Source organism: Physeter macrocephalus, chromosome 20, assembly GCF_002837175.3.
Source record: "Physeter macrocephalus isolate SW-GA chromosome 20, ASM283717v5, whole genome shotgun sequence".
Classification (NCBI taxonomy): Eukaryota; Metazoa; Chordata; class Mammalia; order Artiodactyla; family Physeteridae; genus Physeter; species Physeter macrocephalus.
In genome coordinates this window covers 47863408-47885209 of record NC_041233.1, presented here as the reverse complement: position 1 = coordinate 47885209, position 21802 = coordinate 47863408, and the positions used below count along the sequence as shown (strand labels likewise).

Sequence of the window (21802 nt, the reverse complement as noted above, 5' to 3'; positions counted from 1 at the left end):
TCCCTCTGCTGTGGCCTCTCCCGTTGCGGAGCACAGGCTCCGGACGCGCAGGCTCAGCGGCCATGGCTCACGGGCCCAGCCGCTCCGCGGCATGCGGGATCCTCCCAGACCGGGGCGCGAACCCGGTTCCCCTGCATCGGCAGGCGGACGCGCAACCACTGCGCCACCAGGGAAGCCCCAGAATCTACTTTTTAATCCTTCACATGCTGTGTTATGATTACAGGGGGGGCAGAAAGGAGGCAAAATCTCCCCACATACCTCCTGAAACTCTTGTATTGTGGTTGCCTGACCCCATTTCTTCTAGATATGTTCCTTCTAGATTTGACCTGTTCTCTGCTCTCTCTTTCTAAAAACTCTCTTCCCCCTTCAGTTAATGGGACGGTTGAACTCATGTTGTATAGAGTTTGTAGAGACAATCCTAGATGGAGGCTTTTCTGAGGAGGAGGGGGAAAAAGGCAGAAGGGAGAGAGAGAGGACACCCAGCCCTCTCTAGGCTTTGGTCCCCCAGCCTTTGGATGGACACAGCACATTAGTGTCTATGCAGGGTGTCGGGGAGGGGAAATTTCCCCTTACCCTTTGGGGTTTCTGTGGCTGAGCTAATAATTAAATTGACACAAGACAAATGAACAGGAGAAAATCTAAGTTAATTTCATACATATGGAGGTCTCATGGATACAGCCTAAGAAGTAACCAAAGCAAGCAGCTTTTATACCTTTTATACAAAGAAATAATAAATTTGTGAGGAATTGACAAGGCAAAGAAACTTGGGCTTGGGTACTAATTAGTGGAGAATCTAAGCAGACCTGGTTTACATAGCCTTCTCAGCCCTCAATTCCCTATCTCCGGCGACAAGGATGTCCCGCTACCTCCTGCTACAGTGAGGGTACCTTTCACATGGGAGATTTATTTCCTGCTTTCAGAGGAGGGTCAGAGTGTTCTTCTTGCACTGGCTGTTTTCTCAAGCAACAAATTCAAAATAATCAATATGCCACTGGCATATTCTGGGGCAGCCTGCATTGAACTGTATCACAGGGCCAATCTGTACAGGATCTAAAATGACTCCAACGATGGAAAAACATTGCTAAAAAGGACCACAGTGTTCCAGGTGTGAGGTATCTGACTGCTTTATAGAAACATAGAAACAAACCCAAGACATCACCCCACAGAGGGAATGTCACAGTGCCAGCTGCTCCCGAGAGGTCAATCGGGAAATAGCCCCTTTACTGAGCCCCAGGACCTGCCCGCAATCTAGTCCCCCTCCCAGAACTCCCTGAGCAAGTCAAGTGTTAACACTTGCCCAGCAGAGTTTCTCCTTAACCCTGATCCAGTACTGTGGCCAGGGTCTAAGTCCATGCCTATGCCATACCAGTTGTTAAATATTTTGAATACCAACTTGGTGGAAGGGTTTCAGCTCCCTTCCAGCAGTAGCCCTATGGGTACCACATTCTGATTCCTTATTCCTCAGCTAAAGATGCTAAAGGGATGAGGTTTCCAGAGTCCAAACCCCTGTCAGAGTTTTTCTCTGCTGGCTGCATTTCTCCATTCAGTTCCTGAAGAAACACCAAGAGATGCAAAGCCTTAGGATCTGCTCCGTTCTTTGAGAGCTTGATTTTGGCAAATTTTTGCAGCCTGTTTTCCATTTTTTCTCTCCCCTTTGACTCCTGGTTTATTTTCACACCCGTCATAAAATGGTGGATGGCCTTGTCTTCACACTTCATTTGATACAGCTGAAAGTTGCCGTATCGCAGATGGAGCACTTGTTTGGCTACAGGACGAAGCTCTTTGCTGAATTCTTTTTGAAAGTAATACTCTGCTTCTTCATACCGACTGACTTGTGAAGAGAGGCAGGCGAGATAGGAGCAGATATGGAAGAAATTTCCATTGCTCTCATCAGCTCTCTTTAAAGGATCTAGAGCGTGTTCTGTTAGTTCCTGTAACTTCTCTCTTTTCCCACCCATTTTCTGTATTTCAAGGACTTTGGCCCTGTAGTGGCACCCAGTGTGGCAATGCAGGTAAGTGTTGTTTGGCATGCATTTTAGAGCCTTTCTCAGGAGTTCTATAGCTTGGTGCAGGTCACCTTTTCTTCGATACAGCTTTGCTGCCCCACGAAGCACATCTGTTGCCAATGGGGCTTTCTCCAAAGCTTCTTTGACTAACCTCTCTCCTTCACCTTCTTTATTAATCTTCTGAAGTTTCAGGGCCAGGACGACTTTGACATACTGGTTGTCGGATCCAGCTGAATGGCTTGCCTCAAGGGTCAACGGGGTTCTGAGACGGTGGCCAGTTATCCAGACGGTAGCTCGCGATGGCCAGTCCAGAGGAGAATTCTGGGTTCTTGGGTTTCCTTTCCAGAGCCTTCTCAAAACACACCTTGGCCCTTTCATTTTGGTTTCCTCCACACCTTAACCGTGTCCACCCTTCCTCACAATCCATCTCAGGACTCTCAATTCTGTAGGGGCTGGAAAACTTCTGGCATACTTGTTTCACCTTGTCTACATGAACCTGAGCTTCTGAGAATCTTCCCAGGTGGTAGTAGACCCACGCTTAGTTTCCCCAGGTGACCAGACTTCTGCTCTCTCCCTGGTCAGCGTGCTCTCGCTGGATGAACTCTTCAGCCTGTCGTAAGCATCCCAGGGCTGCCTCGTGCTGGCCTCCGCAGTGTTTTATGTAGGCCGATATGTTGCACATCGTGGCTTGGAATTCGCTGCTCTGAAACTCCATCACGTTACACACTCTGTCTTCAAATCATCCAAGGAATTTTCTCCCTCTACCAAGTTCCGGGTGAAATGGCATTTTAGTTGTCGCAGGCTGCTGTCCAAGGAGTTCTTTGTGGTCTCACTGTGGGGGGAAAAAACAGCAAGGTGAACACTCTGAGACATAGCACAGACTCACCAGACAAGAAATGGGGAGCATGGCAAATACCTTCTCCTTCTCCTAAAGGGGGTCAACCCCAATCAAAAAAGAATATCCTATTGGGAGACTGGGACTGACACCTATACACTACTGATACTATGTATAAAATAGACAACTGATGGGAACATACTGTATAGCACAGGGAACTCTACCTCATGCACCCTGGTAACCTAAATGGGAGGGAGGTCCAAAAGGGAGGGGATATCTGTATGTGTCTGGCTGATTCATTTTGTCGTGCAGTAGAGGCTAACACAACATTGTAAAGCAACCATACTCCAATAAAAATTAATTTAAAAATTTTTTTTAAAGAATATCCTTTCCTTTTATTTTTTTCATTCTACGTTTTGGCAAATGTGTTAATTAAGTACACGGAGGGAACTCTACCTCATGCACCCTGGTAACCTAAATGGGAGGGAGGTCCAAAAGGGAGGGGATATCTGTATGTGTCTGGCTGATTCATTTTGTCGTGCAGTAGAGGCTAACACAACATTGTAAAGCAACCATACTCCAATAAAAATTAATTAAAAATTTTTTTTTAAAGAATATCCTTTCCTTTTATTTTTTTCATTCTATGTTTTGGCAAATGTGTTAATTAAGTACACGGGGAAGCAGAAATTGGGTGCCTGTGGGCAGCGGAAGAACTAGGGAGAGGGCAGTGGGCAGGTCTCTGAGCCTGAGGCTCAGTTTCCCTGAATCAGGCAGTTTTTGCTAGGGATGCTGGCCCTCAGGTTTCTGCTTGTGAGGGCCTCTGCAGGGGGCAGCCGAATCCATGGGAACTGATTTCAGTGGAGGTTTGATCTTATGTAGTTTTAAAGTAATTGTTAGGGCTTCCCTGGTGGCGCAGTGGTTGAGAGTCCGCCTGCCGATGCAGGGGACGCGGGTTCGTGCCCCGGTCCGGGAGGATCCCACATGCCGCGGAGCGGCTGGGCCCGTGAGCCATGGCCGCTGAGCCTGCGCGTCCGGAGCCTGTGCTCCGCAACGGGAGAGGCCACGACAGTGAGAGGCCTGCGTACCGCAAAAAGAAAAATAAAAAAATAAAGTAATTGTTAAAATAGAAAAGTTCAGAAAAAAATGAGAATATAGACTGTCAAAATAACCAAAGGACCAAACAAAACCAATCTGATAAAAGCTCCAAAAGTTTGGATAGACAAAATCAATTAAGGATTTATGACGAGTTCAAATAATTTAGACAGGAAAATAGGAAGTAATAAAGACAAAAAAGATAAATTAAGGAGAACTAAGGAATTTAAAACATAGATGATAAAACGGAGTCGAAGTTCAGACAGACAATGAGGAGATTAAAATCATGACGGCAAAACAATAAAAGAGTAGAAAATTATAAAGCTGAAATTTCAAAATACAAAAGCAAAATGCTCGGTAAGAAGGAAGAATAGAAATGAAAAGCAATGCAATGTCTTACTGCTTTGGCAATTTCTGTTCTTAACATCTCACTGAGTTGATCTATTAATAATTTTGTACTTGCTGTTTTCATTTTCCTTTGAAATTTAACTTTTACCCTCCTATGGTGTGCTTTTGAAGGAGTTCAGAACAAGTCTTCCCCAAATGTGCCACCTGGGCAAGTGGACTGTTTTGAGGGGAAAGCAATCAAGACCCAGTCAATTCAAGAAAAACTCTGACGTCTCCCTTAATTGCCTAAAAGAATTTGGATAGAGGGCCTAGTCCAGGAAGGGAATTATCACGAGCAATAACTGTGAAGAATATGGGCTAGGGGTGATAAGCTGGAGAGACCTGGGCTGAGCCTGGAGATCAAATTCCTCTCTGTGTCCCATTGTGTCTGGTGGCATGGCAAACACTTGTTTGCCAAATATTTGCTCTTCCCATCTTCCTGTGAATTGTCTTCCACCCTTTGCAGTCCCTGACCCTTACCCCCTTCTCCTCGGCTCAGAATGGCATATAAGCCTCAATTGCCTGACTGCCTGTAGGTCTCATATTCTTATGGGACCCCCCGTATGTCCATAATTAAATTTGTTTTCCTCCTGCTAATCTGTTTCATGTTAATTTGATTATTAGACCAACCAAAGAACCAAGAAGGGTACAGGAAAAAAATTTTCCTCCCCTACACTTTCATAAAAGGGGGCAAGAAGTGCGGCTAGAGAAGGAGGCTCACAAGGCAGCTAGCATTTTCCTTATGGGAAGTGTTCTTTTTCCTTGAGGGTGCCTTTGCAACTCTTCTGGAAAGATTTTTCATTCCTTCGTGTTGGTCCACTAAATAAATAAATAAACGAATAAGCAAAAACCAACCAAGGCAAACAGCAAGTAAATAAAACCCCTATCTTGAATAAATTTGGAAATAAAAATCATTCATTGCCCCAAATTGTTTTTCGACATTGCCTGTGTATTAGAGTCCCTGAAATGTGGTATTCTTAAACAACTTAAATTTTTTTTTCATGGTATATATTAATCAGCTGTCTTATCAGGGCTGATATTCTATATATTATGGATTCTGAGATAGACAACCAATAGAAAACTGGGCAGTCTTGTGATACGGCAAGGATCACTCTTGAAATACTTCTCTAAATGGAAGATTATAGTCCCTCATTTTCTTCCTACCTCCTATCTTTCACTTTTTATACCTCCCCTCAATTTGATTAGACCAGGACTGGGCACCCGAACTCGAGTGGAAGCTGGAAATGGAACTGAGAGGGAGGGAGGGAGGGAGTCTTCCCTAGTGTTTATATGTTAAGAAGAGTGCTGTGCTCGCTGCGATCTGATGGTGGCCATATTCTGTATTATATGCTGCAGAGGGAGTGACCCAGATGCACATGGAGGAGACCCAGTGAATAGGTCCCCCAAGCTCCCCAGTGTCCCGTTCTAGTCCTCCTGGAGTCAATATTGTCCTGTGCATGGGTTCTAGGAACTTTAAATCAGTTTCTGCTCATTTCTGTTACTTGTAACAAATGGAGGTGTAATTACCCCAAGTAGAATAAACAAACAAACAAAAAACAGGAGGGAAAATGGGTAGGAGTTTCTGTTCAGGGAAAAACTCTCTGTCTTTTCAAAGCCCCAGACAGGTCTTAGTAAAGAGCCAGGTTGTCTGAGCCTCTTGATGTAACATGGCAGATGTGGGCCAGGAGAGTGCTTCACTTGGTATCTGACTTTGAAATGACAGCAGTCTCCCCCTTGAAAAGTTCATATCCAATCTGGTCTCTCTTCCTTCTCAGTAAGGTTACAGGAAGATTCCCTTAGCACATGAGCTCTTTAGCTCCTTTCTCATTGTATACGAGGAACAGAGAGAGTGAGTACAGTTGAGATTATCTCTAAGATACAAAACATGTAGTCAATTATGCATTTGCAAGATAGAGACATTTAATATATACACGTATGGGAAATTCTTTTGAGTAGGCATTCAAAAGGCATCCAATTGCACTGTGTGGTTTTGAGTTTTTATTTCTATTGGTAAATCAGAAGCTGCTCCCAGATATTTGCTTCCTGGACTCAGACTTGTGAGATTTGTGCCCCAGATGCCCCTAGAAATTCCAAATATTTACACAGCAAATTTCTTCCCTTGCTTCTTGTCTGGATGAAAGCCACAGTCACACCATCTACCAGGCACAGAGCCAGTGCTGACACCACATTGTCTTAAAGCAGTACCAGCACCACTGAGGTGGGAGGGGCCTATTGGAAATGCACATCTTTGGATCCCAAACCAGTCCTACCAAATCAGAGTCTCGGGGTTTGGGGGGAAGTATTTAAGCTCGAGTATCAGTCTTTAATAAGCTCTCTGTGGATCTTATACATGCTCGAACTTGAGAACTACTGTCTTAGACCACAGGAGTGATGCCTGATGACAATCGCTATAGCTAAAGAATCAAAGGAAATGAGAAGAAGGCCTGATAGGTCTGTATTATTACGGGAAAGATTCTAAGGGAAGACCATGCTAAACTTCTACGAAATAGGAGCAAGGTTTCTAAAGATTCTGAGTTACTATAGAAACAGACATCTGGAAGTATCTCAAATTATTATTATTTTTCCTATCAGGCAGACATGCAGACTAGCAGTGAAAATATCATACTTCCTCTAGCAAGGAAGTACTGGGGCTGGTATCCTTGGATTCTGGAGCTCCCAGGACTGAGGCTTAGGCATCCGGTCTGGCTACCCCACCCTCAATCTGGAGAAAATAGAATAGCAAGCTCCCTTCCTACTCAATGAGCTAACACTTTCTCCCCAGGGAAATCTGATGTTTCTGGGATATGAGGGGATTTTAGAGGTGGGGACTATTTTCTTCAAGCAGTCCATCTCCAATTCATACTTCAGGTAGGAGGACGCTAGCCAATCAGTAGAATTTTGGGGTGAAACATATTTCTGTTATTTTGCCAGCCCTAATGCAACTCTGGGATGAATGAGCACATTTAAAGTAAAATCCACCTTAGCATGAAGTGGGATTGCTACCCTGAGTATACTTGTAACAATATCTGCTAAAAAGAGATCCTTTGTTAAATAAGAATCTTATTAAAAGCCCCTCACTTATTCCTTTTAAATAAGAAACATAGGACTGTCTACAGGGGCAATTTCCCCAGATCCATCTTTAAATGAAGCACCTGCTTAATTTAACATCTCTCTCTCTCTCTGCCACCTACCTTTCTGCTTCGCTCTTCTCTGACCTCAGTTCTCGGCTTCCCCGTGAGAGATGCCTGTAGGAAGCTTGACAGTGTGAGGCAGAAATAACTTAGGAGTAAACAAGCCAGCATCCTAGAGACAAATATACGACCTACAGAGATAGAGGAGTAGTAAGGCTATAAACAAACACTAAAGCAAAACAATTCAGAATCTTGCCTTTTAGGAGCATGGCTATTTAAGATTCGCTTTCCACAACAAAAATGAGTAGACATTTTCAACACAATCAGAGAAGAGAAGGTCTTTACCTCATGATTGCCGTGCACTTCTCAGCTGTTCTGAAAGGCTGCCGTTCAGGCTACTGTGCTCTCCAGAGGTCTTCCTCCTCTGCTTCAACTGAATGTTAGGGACCTATATAGGGAAGCATCACCAGGTTCATTTGCCTAAATAGACTTTAGGAAAGAGAAATTGGGGCTTCCCTGGTGGCACAGTGGTTGAGAGTCCGCCTTCCGATGCAGGGGACACGGGTTCGTGCCCCGGTCCGGGAAGATGCCGCATGCCGCGGAGCGGCTGGGCCCGCGAGCCATGGCCGCTGAGCCTGCGCACCCGGAGCCTGTGCTCCGCAACGGGAGAGGCCACAACAGTGAGAGGCCCGCGTAACGCAAAAACAAACGAACAAACAAACAAACAAAACCCCAAAAAGAGAAATTGAAACTGGAAAGGGAAATTGGCAGGGCTCTAAGAGGAAATGAATCTTGCGTGTTGGGTAAGAGCCAAGCCCATGGGGTACCCTCCTCCCCTACCCCCTGCAGTAAGTCAGAACTTCTTTGTGAATTGTTTTGATGTCTTACGTCAGCTGCCATCAAGGGAGCCCAACTCAGGGAAGGATACATTTACCAAGCACTCTGCCTCATTATTGGAATGTTAACCCATCTTCACTCTGTCCACCCTTATCACCAGGATGACCTGCTGGCCCTGTAAGGAGCAGTTATGTAACTTCCACAGGGCAGGGGAGTTTCGTCTGTTTCACTTACTGCCGAATCTCAAGTTCCTGCAGTAATACCTGGCACTTACTGCTGAACCTCTAGTTCCTGCAGTAATACCTGGCACACGGCAGGCCTTCAAAAAGTAGTTGTTGAATGAATGAATGCATGATTAGAACCATGGGCTCTGAGGTCAGTCTATCTAGATTTGAAACCAGGCTCCATTTATATGCTGGAAATTACTGAATGTCTCTGTGCTTTAGTTTCTTTTCCTGTGAAATGGGGATACTACCACTACCCTCTGGTGTTTGTTGTGAGGATCAAATAGCTTAATACATGAAATGCCATTAGAATGATGCCTGGAACATAATAAGTAAATATTAGTTTTTATTATAATTAGTAACTAAAATCATTAACCAAAGAGACCAGAAGGGAAACTTCTAATGTTTGCCTTTTCCAGAGCTTTAGCTGACATTCCGCGATCCATCATGATCACTAACCTAAGCCAAACAATTCCTAACATCTCTACACATTCTTGGCTTCCCTGAGCTCCACGTTTTGAATCCCCATGGTTCACCTTAGTATTTAGCATCTGCACATCTCAATTTGCAGCCAGAGTGGTTTGTTATGATAGAGGAAATGTGCTTTATCCTTATTCATATCCTTAATCATAAAGGGATTACAGTGTACATAGACTCAAGAGGGAAAAGGTAACCACACCAGGTGTCTCTGAGGTCAGGAAATTGCACAGAGTGTAGGTGCAACCTTCCCAGTAAAACTGAGGTTGCTGATGCAGGTTATTCAGTTTTGGGGAAAGCGTTATTTATCGTGGATTTTTCTGCCCAGGGCAGGGTGGAAGCAGAAGCTATGTTTCGTGACAATTCCCTACCCTTTTATTAAGCCACACAGCTAAGCCTATCCCAGTTGGTAACCCTTACTCGTAGGTCTCACTCAAGAGTTACAAGTTCTAGTTCTATTTACAAGCCGTATGGTATATTTATAGAAATGCAGGCTAGATGTACAAGAAATGCTGAAATAGGAAACTAGAACACTGTGGCTTTTGTTTTGGTTTTTGGAATTTGCATTCAAGAAAACTATTGGATAGAAATGTTTAAATCTTGTCAATAAAGGTCCTGGCTGGGGAGAAGCACAGAGAAAGCACATGGCCACTGTGTTTTGAAGTGCGTAGAGGTACTGATTTATTCTTCAGAAATCTGTGTGGCCAATGCCTGTGTATGATGCTTTCACAATAGGAATGCATCAGCTCATCCGGCTGCTGGGTTAGTTTGAGAGTACATGGTGTGATTGCAAAATAGAAACTGGAAAGGAAAATCAACTCACTCCTAGCAGTATTTCTGTTTTGAGGAAAATAAAACTTAGTGAGAGTTCTGATTACTCAGCTTGTTAGCAATATTTGTGTGTCTGTGTCCTAAAATATAGGCCTAGGGCTGCCCCTGTCTCAGTCTAGACTAAGAGAGAGTCCTTATTTGCTGTTCCCAAGAATGAGGAAAGCCACCTTGAGGGGCTGCATCAGCTACAAAGTGGTATGATGCCTTAGTTCTCACATTGTCATCAATCCCCAGCGGTACCGGCGTCACCTGGGAACCTGCTATAAGGGCAAATTCTCAGGCTCCATTCCAGACCAGGCGAATCAGAAATTCTAGGGGTGGGGTCAAGCAACGCATAGACAACTTAGATGTAAGAGAAGGTTGGGAAGTGTAGTCCAAACTGGAAAGCCCCCTTCCCAGTGACAGCGTCATGCTATGGAGGTGGGAGCACTAATTTGGATGGGCCATGAGTATGCTACTCTGGCCCTAAATACCCACACTGTACCCTTCTTCCCAAACACGGAACCTTCCCAAGGAAGTCAGCCCTTGGGAATCAGGGCAATCATTGCACCCAGCTCATGATCAGTGATCTCTGGTGATTCACTGTCCTCCCCAGTGATCTGGGTGTGACTCCTTGTGGCCTGGTGATTAAAAAAACTAAAACACTAGATAAGACTAGATAACTCGTGTGTACCACATGCAATGGTGGGGTGTGATAACTGCAATAAACACTCTCAGTTGGACAAAAGGGAACTTGGAGGAATCTCAGAGGTCACAAGCCCATAGCAATGATGAAATTCTGCTAGATAAACATTTTGAAGATCCTCTCTCCTGGCAATGGTGGAGTTTCTTAGTTAGACCCTGATTTTGCTCTCTGATGGGAACAATTTTGCCATTGTTCTCCATATCCCGGACTCCAGCCTCTGGGATTTCTTTTCTTTTTTTTAGTACATTTATTTATTATATTTATTTATTTTTGGCTGCATTGGGTCTTTGTTGCTGCGCGCAGGCTTTCTCTAGTTGCAGCGAGCGGGGGCTGCTCTTCGTTGTGGTGCACGGGCTCTAGGCGCCCGGGCTTCGGTAGTTGTGGCACATGGGCTTCAGTAGTTGTGGCTCGCAGGCTCTAGAGCGCAGGCCCAGTAGTCGTGGCACATGGGCTTAGTTGCTCTGCGGCATCTTCCCGGAGCAGGGCTCGAACCCATGTCCCCTGCGTTGGCAGGCGGATTCTTAACCACTGAGCCCCCAGGGAAGGCCTGGGAGTTCTTTTTTGACATTTACTCTCTTTTCTCACCTCTTCTGCCCGGGCTAGGGGTTCTGTTTTTACCTTTTTGGTCTCAGAGACTCCTATACTCACATAGAACCTTTGTTAATAGCATCCCTAAGGAGAGCATTTATTCAAACATTAATACCCTCAAAGAATGCCTCAAATATTTGTCAGTGTTTGGTTCTGAGAATAAAAAGAGTATGAAAAGTAGATTATCATGGCAGCGTTGGTAAGTAAAAGGGAGATGAAAAAGGCCACCTAAAGGTAAAAGGGATAGCAAGAGTAGTCAGGAAACGTGTGGATTGTGTTCTCTGCATGGATATGAATTCGTGAAAAAAATATTTTGAAATTAGCAGTAGGAACATTTCCACCTGTCTCATCAGCTGCCTCCCCAGGTCTCTGGCAAAGCTTCTAGGGTACTTCACGGATTCCAACCAATCTTTGCATCTGCCTTTAGACTCCTTTTGTACTAACTATAGTGCTGCAGGCAGCGTCCCCCAGACTCATGCAAGGCCAAGCAACACCAGCTAAAATTGCCCCTCAAAGTTAGGGAAGGTTAAGTATCACATGAAATAGAAACCCTGGTCCCTGCCTTTCTAGAGTTTACAATCTGATTTCAAGATTAAACTTTCACACATCTGATGACAGAGAGGCAAGCCCTTCAAAACTGAAAAGCACATGGAATGGACGAAGCTAATATTGGGAAATGAGACAGCTGAAGGATGTGTGTGTTATCAACAGAAGCACAATATTGTAGCGTGAAGTGTTAAAGATGTGTGCTTTTCATCTTGGTACCCCTTCATTTATCATGTTACTTGATACCCATTGGGAGCCCAAGACAAGTTTACTGCACAAAAAGTAAATTCCCTAATACTGATAGCAGAAAAGAGCAGAGTAGGTTAGAGGAAACTTCCCAGGAGAGAGGTTAGAGCAAACTTCCCAGGAGATGATGAAATTTTTTAAAATGGGTTTTGGTAGATATAATTACGGGTTGGCGAAAAGAGAAGGCATTTTGTGTACGTTTGTGGCGGGGTGGGGGGTGAGCAGGTGGGTGGTGGTGGTAGAGATTAAGGCATGGGAAAAGATCTGGAAATGGAAACTAGTTAATTATGTGCAGAGATTTTCAAACATTGACTTGGGTGGCCTGCACACAGTTGGAACTCTTTGTAGAATGAACACTGATGAAGTAGTCACAGCGTTCTGGTCTGATCAGCTTTGTTTTGAATATGTTTTGTTAGTTACGTTAGATGACTATGTAATATTTGCTTTGGACATCAAATTCAAAATTCAAAAAAATATACAGTTGAAAATAAGTCTCCCTTCTGTTTGAACGCCCTAAGTTCCTTCTCTAGAAACTATTCCAGGAGGGTCAGGGGGGGTGGAGAGGGATAAACTGGAAGATTGGGACTGACACGTATACACTACTGTATATAAAATAGATAACTAATAAGGACCTACCGTAGAGCACAGGGAACCCTACTCAGTACTCTGTAATGGCCTACACTTTGAGTTTTCATGTCACATTCAAATCTAATTCGTTTTATACTGATTTTGAATTCTTTCACTTCCTAAAGGTACACAGTGTGCCCTCTTCTCACCAATAGCAGGTGTCATTTCAAGGATGTTTATTAAACATGCAGAAGTGTGTTAATTGGTGTGAGGAAATGATCAAGCTCTATAGCTAAGACAAATGCAGGCTATGATGTGTTCTATCATATGTAAAATATAATAGAACCTTGGGAAATAAGATAGATAATGATAATAAAAATAAGAGCTAACATCTATTGAGCACTAATTACATGCCAGGCACTGTTCTAGGGGCTTTACTTGTATTAATTCACATAATCCTCACAACAACCCTGTAGGGCAGGAGCTGTTATTTGCGGATGGGGCATTGAGTAACTTGTTCAAGGTCATATAGTTTATTAAGTGGTAGAGACAGAATTTGAACCCAGGCAGTCTAGCTTCAGAGCCTACACTCTTTTGTTTGTTTGTTTTTATAATTAAAGTATAGTTGGTTTATAATATTGTGTTAGTTGCAGGTGTACAGCAAAGTGATTCAGTTATATATATATATGTTCCAGATTATATATGTATTTCAGATTATTTTTCATTAATAGGTTATTACAAGATACTGAATGTAGTTCCCTGTGTTACATGGCAAGTCCTTGTTGCTTATCTATTTTATGTATAATAGTAGAAAACAGCATGGAGTTTCCTTTAAAAACTAAAAATAGAGCTACCATATGATCCAGCAATTCCATTCCTAGGCATGTATCCAGAAAAGATGAAACTCTAATTAGAGAAGATACATGCACCCCAATGTTCATAGCAGCACTATGTACAGCTGCCAAGACATGGAAGCAACCTAACTGTTCATCAGCAGACGACTGGTTTAATCAAATGTACTGTATATATATACATACACAATGGAATGTTACTCTGTGATAAAAAAAGAATGAAATATTGCCATTTGCAGTAACATGGATGGACCTAGAGATTATCATACTAAGTGAAGTAAGTCAGACAGAGAATGACAAATATTATATCACTTATATGTGGAATCTAAAATATAATACAAATGACTCTAGATACAAAACAGAAACAGACTCACAGACATAAGAAACAAACTTATGGTTACCAAAGGGGAAAGCAGGGGAGGGATAAATTAGGAGTACAGGATTAACAGATACAAACTACTGTACATAAAATAGATAAGCTTCAAAGCCTACACTCTTCACTACTAGTCTAAAACTATAGATAGCAGCTACGTAAATATAATTCATTTGTTAATCAAACATTTGATTTGAAATACACATAATGAGTGTGTGTGTATGCATGTACATATCCACAAATGTTTGTTGAACAAACGAATGAATTTATATGTCTATCTATATGTCTGTTATTCCCTTGTTCAACAGCGAATATGGCCAGGTGCCGTTTTAGACATTAGAGACATGGCAGTGAAGAAGACCCACAGGTCCTTTCTCTCGGCTCACATTCCATTGGGAGAAGATAGCAATAAACTACAAATATGGGACCATACAAGAAAATATCCTTGCATGCTACTATCCTGTCATGATTACTGCTGTCCTGGTAAAATTAAAATTGAGAGTATTGGTGGGTGCTAGGGGAGTGGAGTTATTTTAGGGAGAGTAGTTTGAAAAAGACTCTGTAAGGAAGATACATTTAAGCTGTGACCTAAATGACAAGAAAGAACTAGGTGTTCAAAGATCTGGGGGTTAGGGGAAACCTTTCTAGGCATAAAGAAGAGCAACTGCAAAGGCCCTAAGGCAAAAATGAACTTGGCGTGTTTAAGAAAAGAAGGCTGATGTGGATGCTGCAAGGGAGAGAATCCTGTGAGGTGAGTCAGAGAAGCGGACAGGGACCAGATCACACGCGGACCTGTGGGATGGGATAAGGAGCCTGGCTGTCGTTCTTAGTGACGTATGAAACCAAAGGGAGGAGGGGTATGTGTGGGGGGAGAGTTTAAGCAGAGGAGTGACTTGATATATATTTCAACAAGATCATTTTGGCTGCTGAATGGATTTTAGGAAGTCAAGTATGCAAACTGCTAGACCAGTTAGGGAGCTGTTGCTGGGGTCCAGGCAAGGAGTGATGGTGGATAGCAGAAGAGACCGAGAAAAGTGAACCTATTTGGGGTATATTTTGAATGTCAGGTCACCAGGGCTTGCTGATGATTGGATCTGGAGTATAAAGTAAAGAGAGAAATTAGGATTATTGTGAGTTTTTTTTGATGTTGGGGGTAGGAGTTTATTAATTTATTTATATTTATTTTTGCTGTGTTGGGTCTTCATTTCTTTGCTAGGGCTTTCTCTAGTTGTGGCAAGCAGGGGCCACTCTTCCTTGCGGTGCACGGGCCTCTCACTATCGCGGCCTCTCTTGTTGCGGAGCACAGGCTCCAGACGCGCAGGCTCAGTAGTTGTGGCTCACGGGCCTAGTTGCTCCGTGGCATGTGGGATCCTCCCAGACCAGGGCTCGACCCCGTGTCCCCTGCATTAGCAGGCAGATTCTCAACCACTGCGCCACCAGGGAAGCCCTATAGTGAGTTTTTGACTTGAGCAACTTGAGGGGCTCTGGTAACACTGAGATGAAGAAGACAACAGGAAAAGTAGGTTTATGGGAGAAACCAAGGTTTCTGTTTTGAAATTGTCAAATGGAGATGCCTATTGGATATCCAAGTGGAACTGTTAAGGCAATAGCTGGCTATTTGAGCCTAGAGTTCAAAGGTCAAGGCTGGAGTGGTAAATCTGAAAGTCCTGAGCACGTAGGTAGTTCTGAAAGCCTTGGGTCTGAAAGCCATTACCTATAGAAAGAGTGTAGAGGTAGAGGAGAGGGCTGGCCTGGATGGAGCCTTGGGGCACAGGGACAGTCAGAGATTGGACAGAGGATGAAAAGCAGCAGGGGAGGCTGAGGAGTGGCTGGCCAGGAGGGAAGAAAGCCAGAGGTGATGCTGCCCTAAGAGCAAATTTAAAAAAATTTTAAAGTTCCAAAGAGGAGGTGGTGGGGTTAGTGTCCTGCTCCGAACGCGGGTGGGGAAAGAATTTCCAGACACAGAGTATTTCAGGACAGTGAGTTTACTGAGAACAAAGAGCAGATTTAGTGAGGGGCACTAAAACTACAGTCACCTCTTCTTATCTCTGAACCCAAACCACTTCTTATTCAACTTTCTTTAATTACTCAGCTTGAGTTCAACATCAGTTTCCTGCTAGGAACCTGATTTACACAGAAAAAGAAAAGAAACCTTAAAAACCAGGACTCAGGACCTGAGAACTAATTGGCAGGTGAAATTAGCACATTCTTTTTGTGACCTTGTGCAAGTTGTTTAGCCTTTCTGAGCTTAGATTTCTTATATCTTTTGTGAGGATTAAATGAGATACATATAAAGTGCCTGTAACATTGCCTGGCACATAGAAAGCATCTGAAAATGTTATTTGTTAGTACTGTTATCACTATGGGCAACAACAAGCTACATTAATCAAGTGGGGCCATTCACAGGGATCATCTTATTTGCTATTCACAACAGCCCCAGGAGGTAGGTGGTCAATAACCCCATTTTCAGGTGAGGAACTGAAAGAGCTAGCTTCTTACACAGTATCACACAGCAAATACATTGCCATTTCAGTCAACCAAATGTGTGTGGGGGTGGGGGGGGCGGTGTGTACAGGAAAAGAAACGTCATTGTTGAGCAATGCATTCTTGATTTCTGGGATGATGACAGAAGTCATAGCACCGGAAGCCTCTGCTAATAATAGCAGCAGCACCAACAAATGAAACCATTCTGCATCTCTATGTGTGTTCTGAGAGGAAGAAAACTCCAAGAAAATCGATCCTCAGGGAAGTCACCTCCCTTCCATCAGACATAGAAAGGACAGTTCTTGCTGGGAGCCCCAGTCCCCATCCTTACCCATAGTCTCTTGTCACGGTCCAAGGATCAGGGGAAATTTTCTTCATCTTGCCAGATTTCAGCAGCATAAACAGTATTGTTGTTTGAGTCAATGAATACAAGATCCAGGATGCTAAGGGACAGACATCAGTCAAAAATGATTTAAAAAAAAAAATCCCTTAATTTCCTAATTAAGATACTATGAAGACATGATCTGCCCTGGTTAGCTGTCCAACACAGAGGTCTCTCTTTTTAACTTGTGGGCTGCTTTTGGGGACTGAGCAGAGCAGAGACTTGAGCATCCCCCCTTTGAAGAGGACCCACACCAAAGGCTGCCTGGAATCAGGCACTGTAGACATATCCTATGTCCATGGACATGGTCCTTTCCCTCAAGGTCTTGTGTCTCCTTCTCTAATTATCCCCAAATGACTGACAATGACGACGTCCCTATATGTTTCTCATTTTCATTTGGGTTTCCATTCTCTCTTCTCTAACAAAGACAATTCAAAGCAACAAGTGTGCAAGTATTCTTACAGCAGAATGCAAGACCAGAGGCAATCCTTTGCTCTATTTTACATTCTTGTTATTATTTAATTAAATTATGTCTCATAGGAAGCATTGAAACATTTCAAATCACCAAAAAATACCCCAGAGGGTGTCTGTACTTTTGTCCAGGGGTCCCTGGCACACCATCAGCAGTTTCTACCATCTGGTGAGTCTCAAGGATCCCAGGAATAGGAATCACAGCTATAACAATGTTCTCTAGCAGAGATTGCTAACTTTTTTAAAGGGCCAGATAGTAACTATTTTCATCATTGTGGGCAACACAGTCTGTCTCAACTCCTTAACTCTGCTGTTACAGTACAAAAGCAGTCATAGACAATACATGTTCCAGTAAGACATATTTATGAAAGCAACTGGCAGACTGTACTATAGTCCACGAGCTGTAGGGTGTTAGTCCTTGCTCTATGGCCCAATACATTCTTCATATTCACAGAGCATCTTGAGGAAATGGCACATAGTGTTATTCACTCTACCTCCTTTTACTTCAAATTTCTGTTATTTTTTAAAATTTTTATTTAGTATTATTTTTTTTTGGTATTTTTCGGCTGTGCTGCATGACATATAGGATGGTTCCCTGACCAGGGATCGAACCTGGGCCTCTGCAGTGAAAGCGCCACCTCCTAACCACTAGGCCACCAGGGAACTCCCAAATTCCTGTAATTACAACAAATGACCTACAGGAATATCTCATTGAACATCCCAAACATACCATCTCCGTCTATACATTGGCTAAATGTTTTGACTAAGTGATCAATAAAGTCCTGACAACTGTGGCTTGATCCTCTCCTTAGCAGGCTCCTCTCTGCTCCCCACTTTACAATATTTTTCCTAGCAGACTTCTTTCCTGGCTGTCAAAAATGCAATTTGATTGATACTTAGGTAAATTGGGGCCGACATGGTTTCTTAAACAGGAAACAAAACGCATTAACCATGGAAGAAGTCTTGGTGGCAGAACACTTGCTAGGGTTTACTAAAAGGTGCAAAGTGCTGTGAAGATGTAAATGAAGAAGGGATCACATAAAATTCTCTGAGGCATAAATGGTTAGAAGACTTTGCTGCAGAAGCAGCTCTTGGATGCTCGCTGAAGGATGCTGGAATGTTACTGAGGTGGGAGCACTGCTGGAGACTTCCAAAGACTTCCAAAGTAATACAAGAACAGTGAAGGCTTTATTGGGCACCAGAGAGCATTCCATTTGATGGCATGTCATTGTTTAGAGCTAGAGAGAAAAGTTGGAGGCAAATGTGGGAAGCCTTGAATCATCCATCAAAGGCATTATAAGAGGATTGTCCTCTCTAGAGTGGGTATTATGGTTAAGCCAAGATGAGCAGAAAGTTTCTTCTTCTTTTTTTTTTTTTTTTTTTTGTTTTTTTTTTGCGTTACGCGGGCCTCTCACTGCTGTGGCCTCTCCCGTTGCGGAGCATAGGCTCCGGACGCGCAGGCTTAGCGGCCATGGCTCACGGGCCCAGCCGCTCCGCGGCATGTGGGATCCTCCCAGACCGGGGCACGAACCCGCGTCCCCTGCATCGGCAGGCGGACTCTCAACCACTGCGCCACCAGGGAAGCCCAGAAAGTTTCTTCTTGAGTATCAGCTCCCATGAATTGGTAGCTGATGTCTCCCGTGGTCACTGGAAGGAGTAGTGGTGTATTGATACATACATACACATATATATATATATATATATATATAAAATAACAGCATGATTCCAGTGGTATATTTCTAGCATGACACAATAACCCAGCCAGATGTTTTCCTTTCCCCAGATTTCCAGGTATAGCTGACTCACCCCTGTCAATCCACCACAGACCGTAGAAGTCCAAATGCCTGAAGTCCAAAGCTCCAGATTTCTGCAGCTTCACATGGGTTTCTGTGCTCATGGCCTCCTGAGTTCCCTCTTCCCAGACTCCATGTTTATGGTGTTTGTTTTGACCTAGATGTGAAATTAACACCTCCGCACAGCACCCCTAAACTACCCATTCACACAGTGCAACAAACGATTTTGCATTTGTTGCCCAAAAAATGCCAGGTCATCCAGCTTCCTCCCAGTTCTGAATCCCTTTTGTCAGAGGACACCCGGTCCCCACACCCCATCTCTCTCCTTCCTGTATCCAGGGACAAGATGTCCTCCCACTCTGAACCCAGAAAATGAACCAGTTTATTTTTCTCAAAAAAAGAAAAAAATAATAACATGAAGAAAGGAAATAGAACCCCCCCACACACAAAAGGAATTGAGATGCCAGCTGCTACTTTAAAAAGGAAAAGTCAACTCATTCCACACTAAAATGCCAGTGGAATCCCAGTGTTCTAAGACTGTGGATAAATTTTCTTTGTGGTTTTCTGTATTTTCTTAATTTTCTGAGTAGTCCTTTTCAAGAACTACAAAAGAAAAATGGTATTTTTCAAGCAGTCACTTCTGAAGGGGCTGTGGAAACCTTTGCGGGGAAAGAAGATGGACAGGCCACCACTGCCCAGCTCACAAGGGGCCAGTGAGTTGGCCAAGCCCGCCCCCTAGTGGGAAAACCTGACAGCGCCCTCCACCCCTCCAGGGTCTGTTAAAATTGTCCCTGCAGAAAAAGCTCCTTGACATCCGCCTTGACAATGATGTTTTTGGATATGACACCAGAAGCACAAGCACTAAAAGCAAAAGTAAACAAATGAGACTACATCAGGACATGAACACTACACGACACTGTCCTTCTATTGCTTTCTTCTCTCTTCCTTTTCTTTTGCGGTACGCGGGCCTCTCACTGTTGTGGCCTCTCCCGTCGCGGAGCACAGGCTCCGGACGCGCAGGCTCAGCGGCCATGGCTCACGGGCCCAGCCGCTCTGCGGCATGTGGGATCTTCCCGGACCGGGCCACGGACCCATGTCCCCTGAATCAGCAGGCGGACTCTCAACCACTGCACCACCAGGGAAGCCCTCTCTTCCTTTTCTAATTTCAGTGTGTTCACTCTCCCCAAACACTCCTAAGGGTGAAGGCGATGTGTGGAGCCCTGCAGATTTCCCCACTCTGCCTAACACAGCGCCTTGCCCATGGTAACCACAGTACTTGATTGAAAAGCAGAACACTTCACCACAATTAAAGGTGACCCAGTGGGAGTCCCTGATCCCCAGGATTCCTAGCTGCTCTTCCGGGAGAAGCTGCTGGGTGAGTGGAGGCCTGAGTGGAGATGCTGAGATGCTTCCAGATACCGGACACCTCCTGACTGACAGGCCTGAGATGGCTGAGAGAGACTGAGGGGAGAGAGGAGGGCCATACGGCCACAAGTTTATGATGCAAATAGGATATGATAGCCTTAATAGGTTCTAATCCTGGAGATTTTGTCATTCGTTTGTTATCCACATCTATGCAAAGTAAATTCTTTTTATTGATCAATTTCACTAAATTATAACAAGTCTTACAAGTTATTTTCATTGGCTTTGTAAAATAAGCTTGTTTTCAATGAGTTCCAGCAACGACAGGCTTTCAATAAATGTAACTGGTTTCATACCCCTACTGTCACCAGTGATTCCCAGGTCATTCCAGCCTGGAGTCAAAACCGGCATCTCCATGAGGGAAACAGAAGAGAGAAATAAAACCCTGTTTCTCTGGCTCCATTTCCACCCACAAGAGCAGGATCCAGCCCTGCCCTAGTCCACCCCCCACTCCCAAATATGTCTGGGAGCTGCATGGAATCTCCATGGGGCTTCTCCTCCCTGCTTCCCGTGCTATGGTGACACTCCTGCCATTGCTCTCTCCAAAGCCCAAGCTGAGCCTGGCGTCCTTGGCCAGGCCACCTGCTCCCCAAGACAAAGGTTTGCTGACTCCCTGCATGTACCCGAGTCACCACGTATGGAAACTGCAGTGATAGAGGAGCTTTAATGTACTTTTACCTACCAAGTAAGTGCCTAGGCTGGGCAGAAAGCGAAGGCAGATCTAGAATGAAAAATACTCCCAAACCTCCCCTCCCTTTCACACTGAGTCATGTTCCTCACACCAAATCTGTGTTCCCATTTTCTCTTCCCTTACCTTAAAATCTATCCAAGACACTCCTAGTCATTTCTGCAAATGGCTCCCAGAAGGGCACCACCCCATACAGCGACACGCCAGTAACAATTAACCCCTGAATGCCCCCAGTGGCATGGTGGAGTCAGACTCAGCTTAGTACCACTTAAGTTTTTAAGCCACGATCCTGCTTCTCTTGTCTGGACGCACACACACTAATCATACACATCAGCCCACACACATACACACACACAAGCACATACACATGTACACACACTGATTTGTCTCCTATTTGAAATATTTCTATCTCCAATCACTCTTTTTTTATATTTTATTTTATGTTTTTATACAGCAGGTTCTTATTAGTTATCCATTTTATACATGTTAGTGTATACATGTCAATCCCAATCTCCCAATTCATCCCACCACCACCTCCACCCCCCACCTCCCCACCACTTTCCCCCTTTGGTGTCCATACGTTTGTTCTCTACATCTCTGTCTCAATCTCTGTCCTGCACACTGGTTCATCTGTACCATTTTCCTAGGTTCCACATATATGCGTTAATATATGATATTTGTTTTTCTCTTTCTGACTTACTTCACTCTGTATGACAGTCTCTAGATCCATCCACGTCTCTACAGATGACCCAATTTCGTTACTTTTTATGGATGAGTAATATTGCACTGTATATATGTACCACATCTTCTTCATCCATTTGTCTGGCGATGGGCATTTAGGTTGCTTCCATGACCTGGCTATTGTAAATAGTGCTGCAATGAACAT

General features: G+C 43.9%; 2 protein-coding genes across 2 annotated transcripts in view; one reads left to right on the top strand and one right to left on the bottom strand.

Annotated features, from left to right (window-relative positions):
- The window catches only part of LIPA (lipase A, lysosomal acid type), a 105671-nt gene that overhangs the window by 31667 nt on the left and 52202 nt on the right, over positions 1–21802 (top strand). The window lies entirely within an intron of this gene.
- LOC102984058 (interferon-induced protein with tetratricopeptide repeats 2) lies at positions 1455–2703 on the bottom strand. The gene is given in 2 exon segments (XM_028480952.1): positions 1455–2253; positions 2255–2703. Coding segments are annotated over 2 exon segments (1233 nt in total). The 5' UTR covers positions 2689–2703.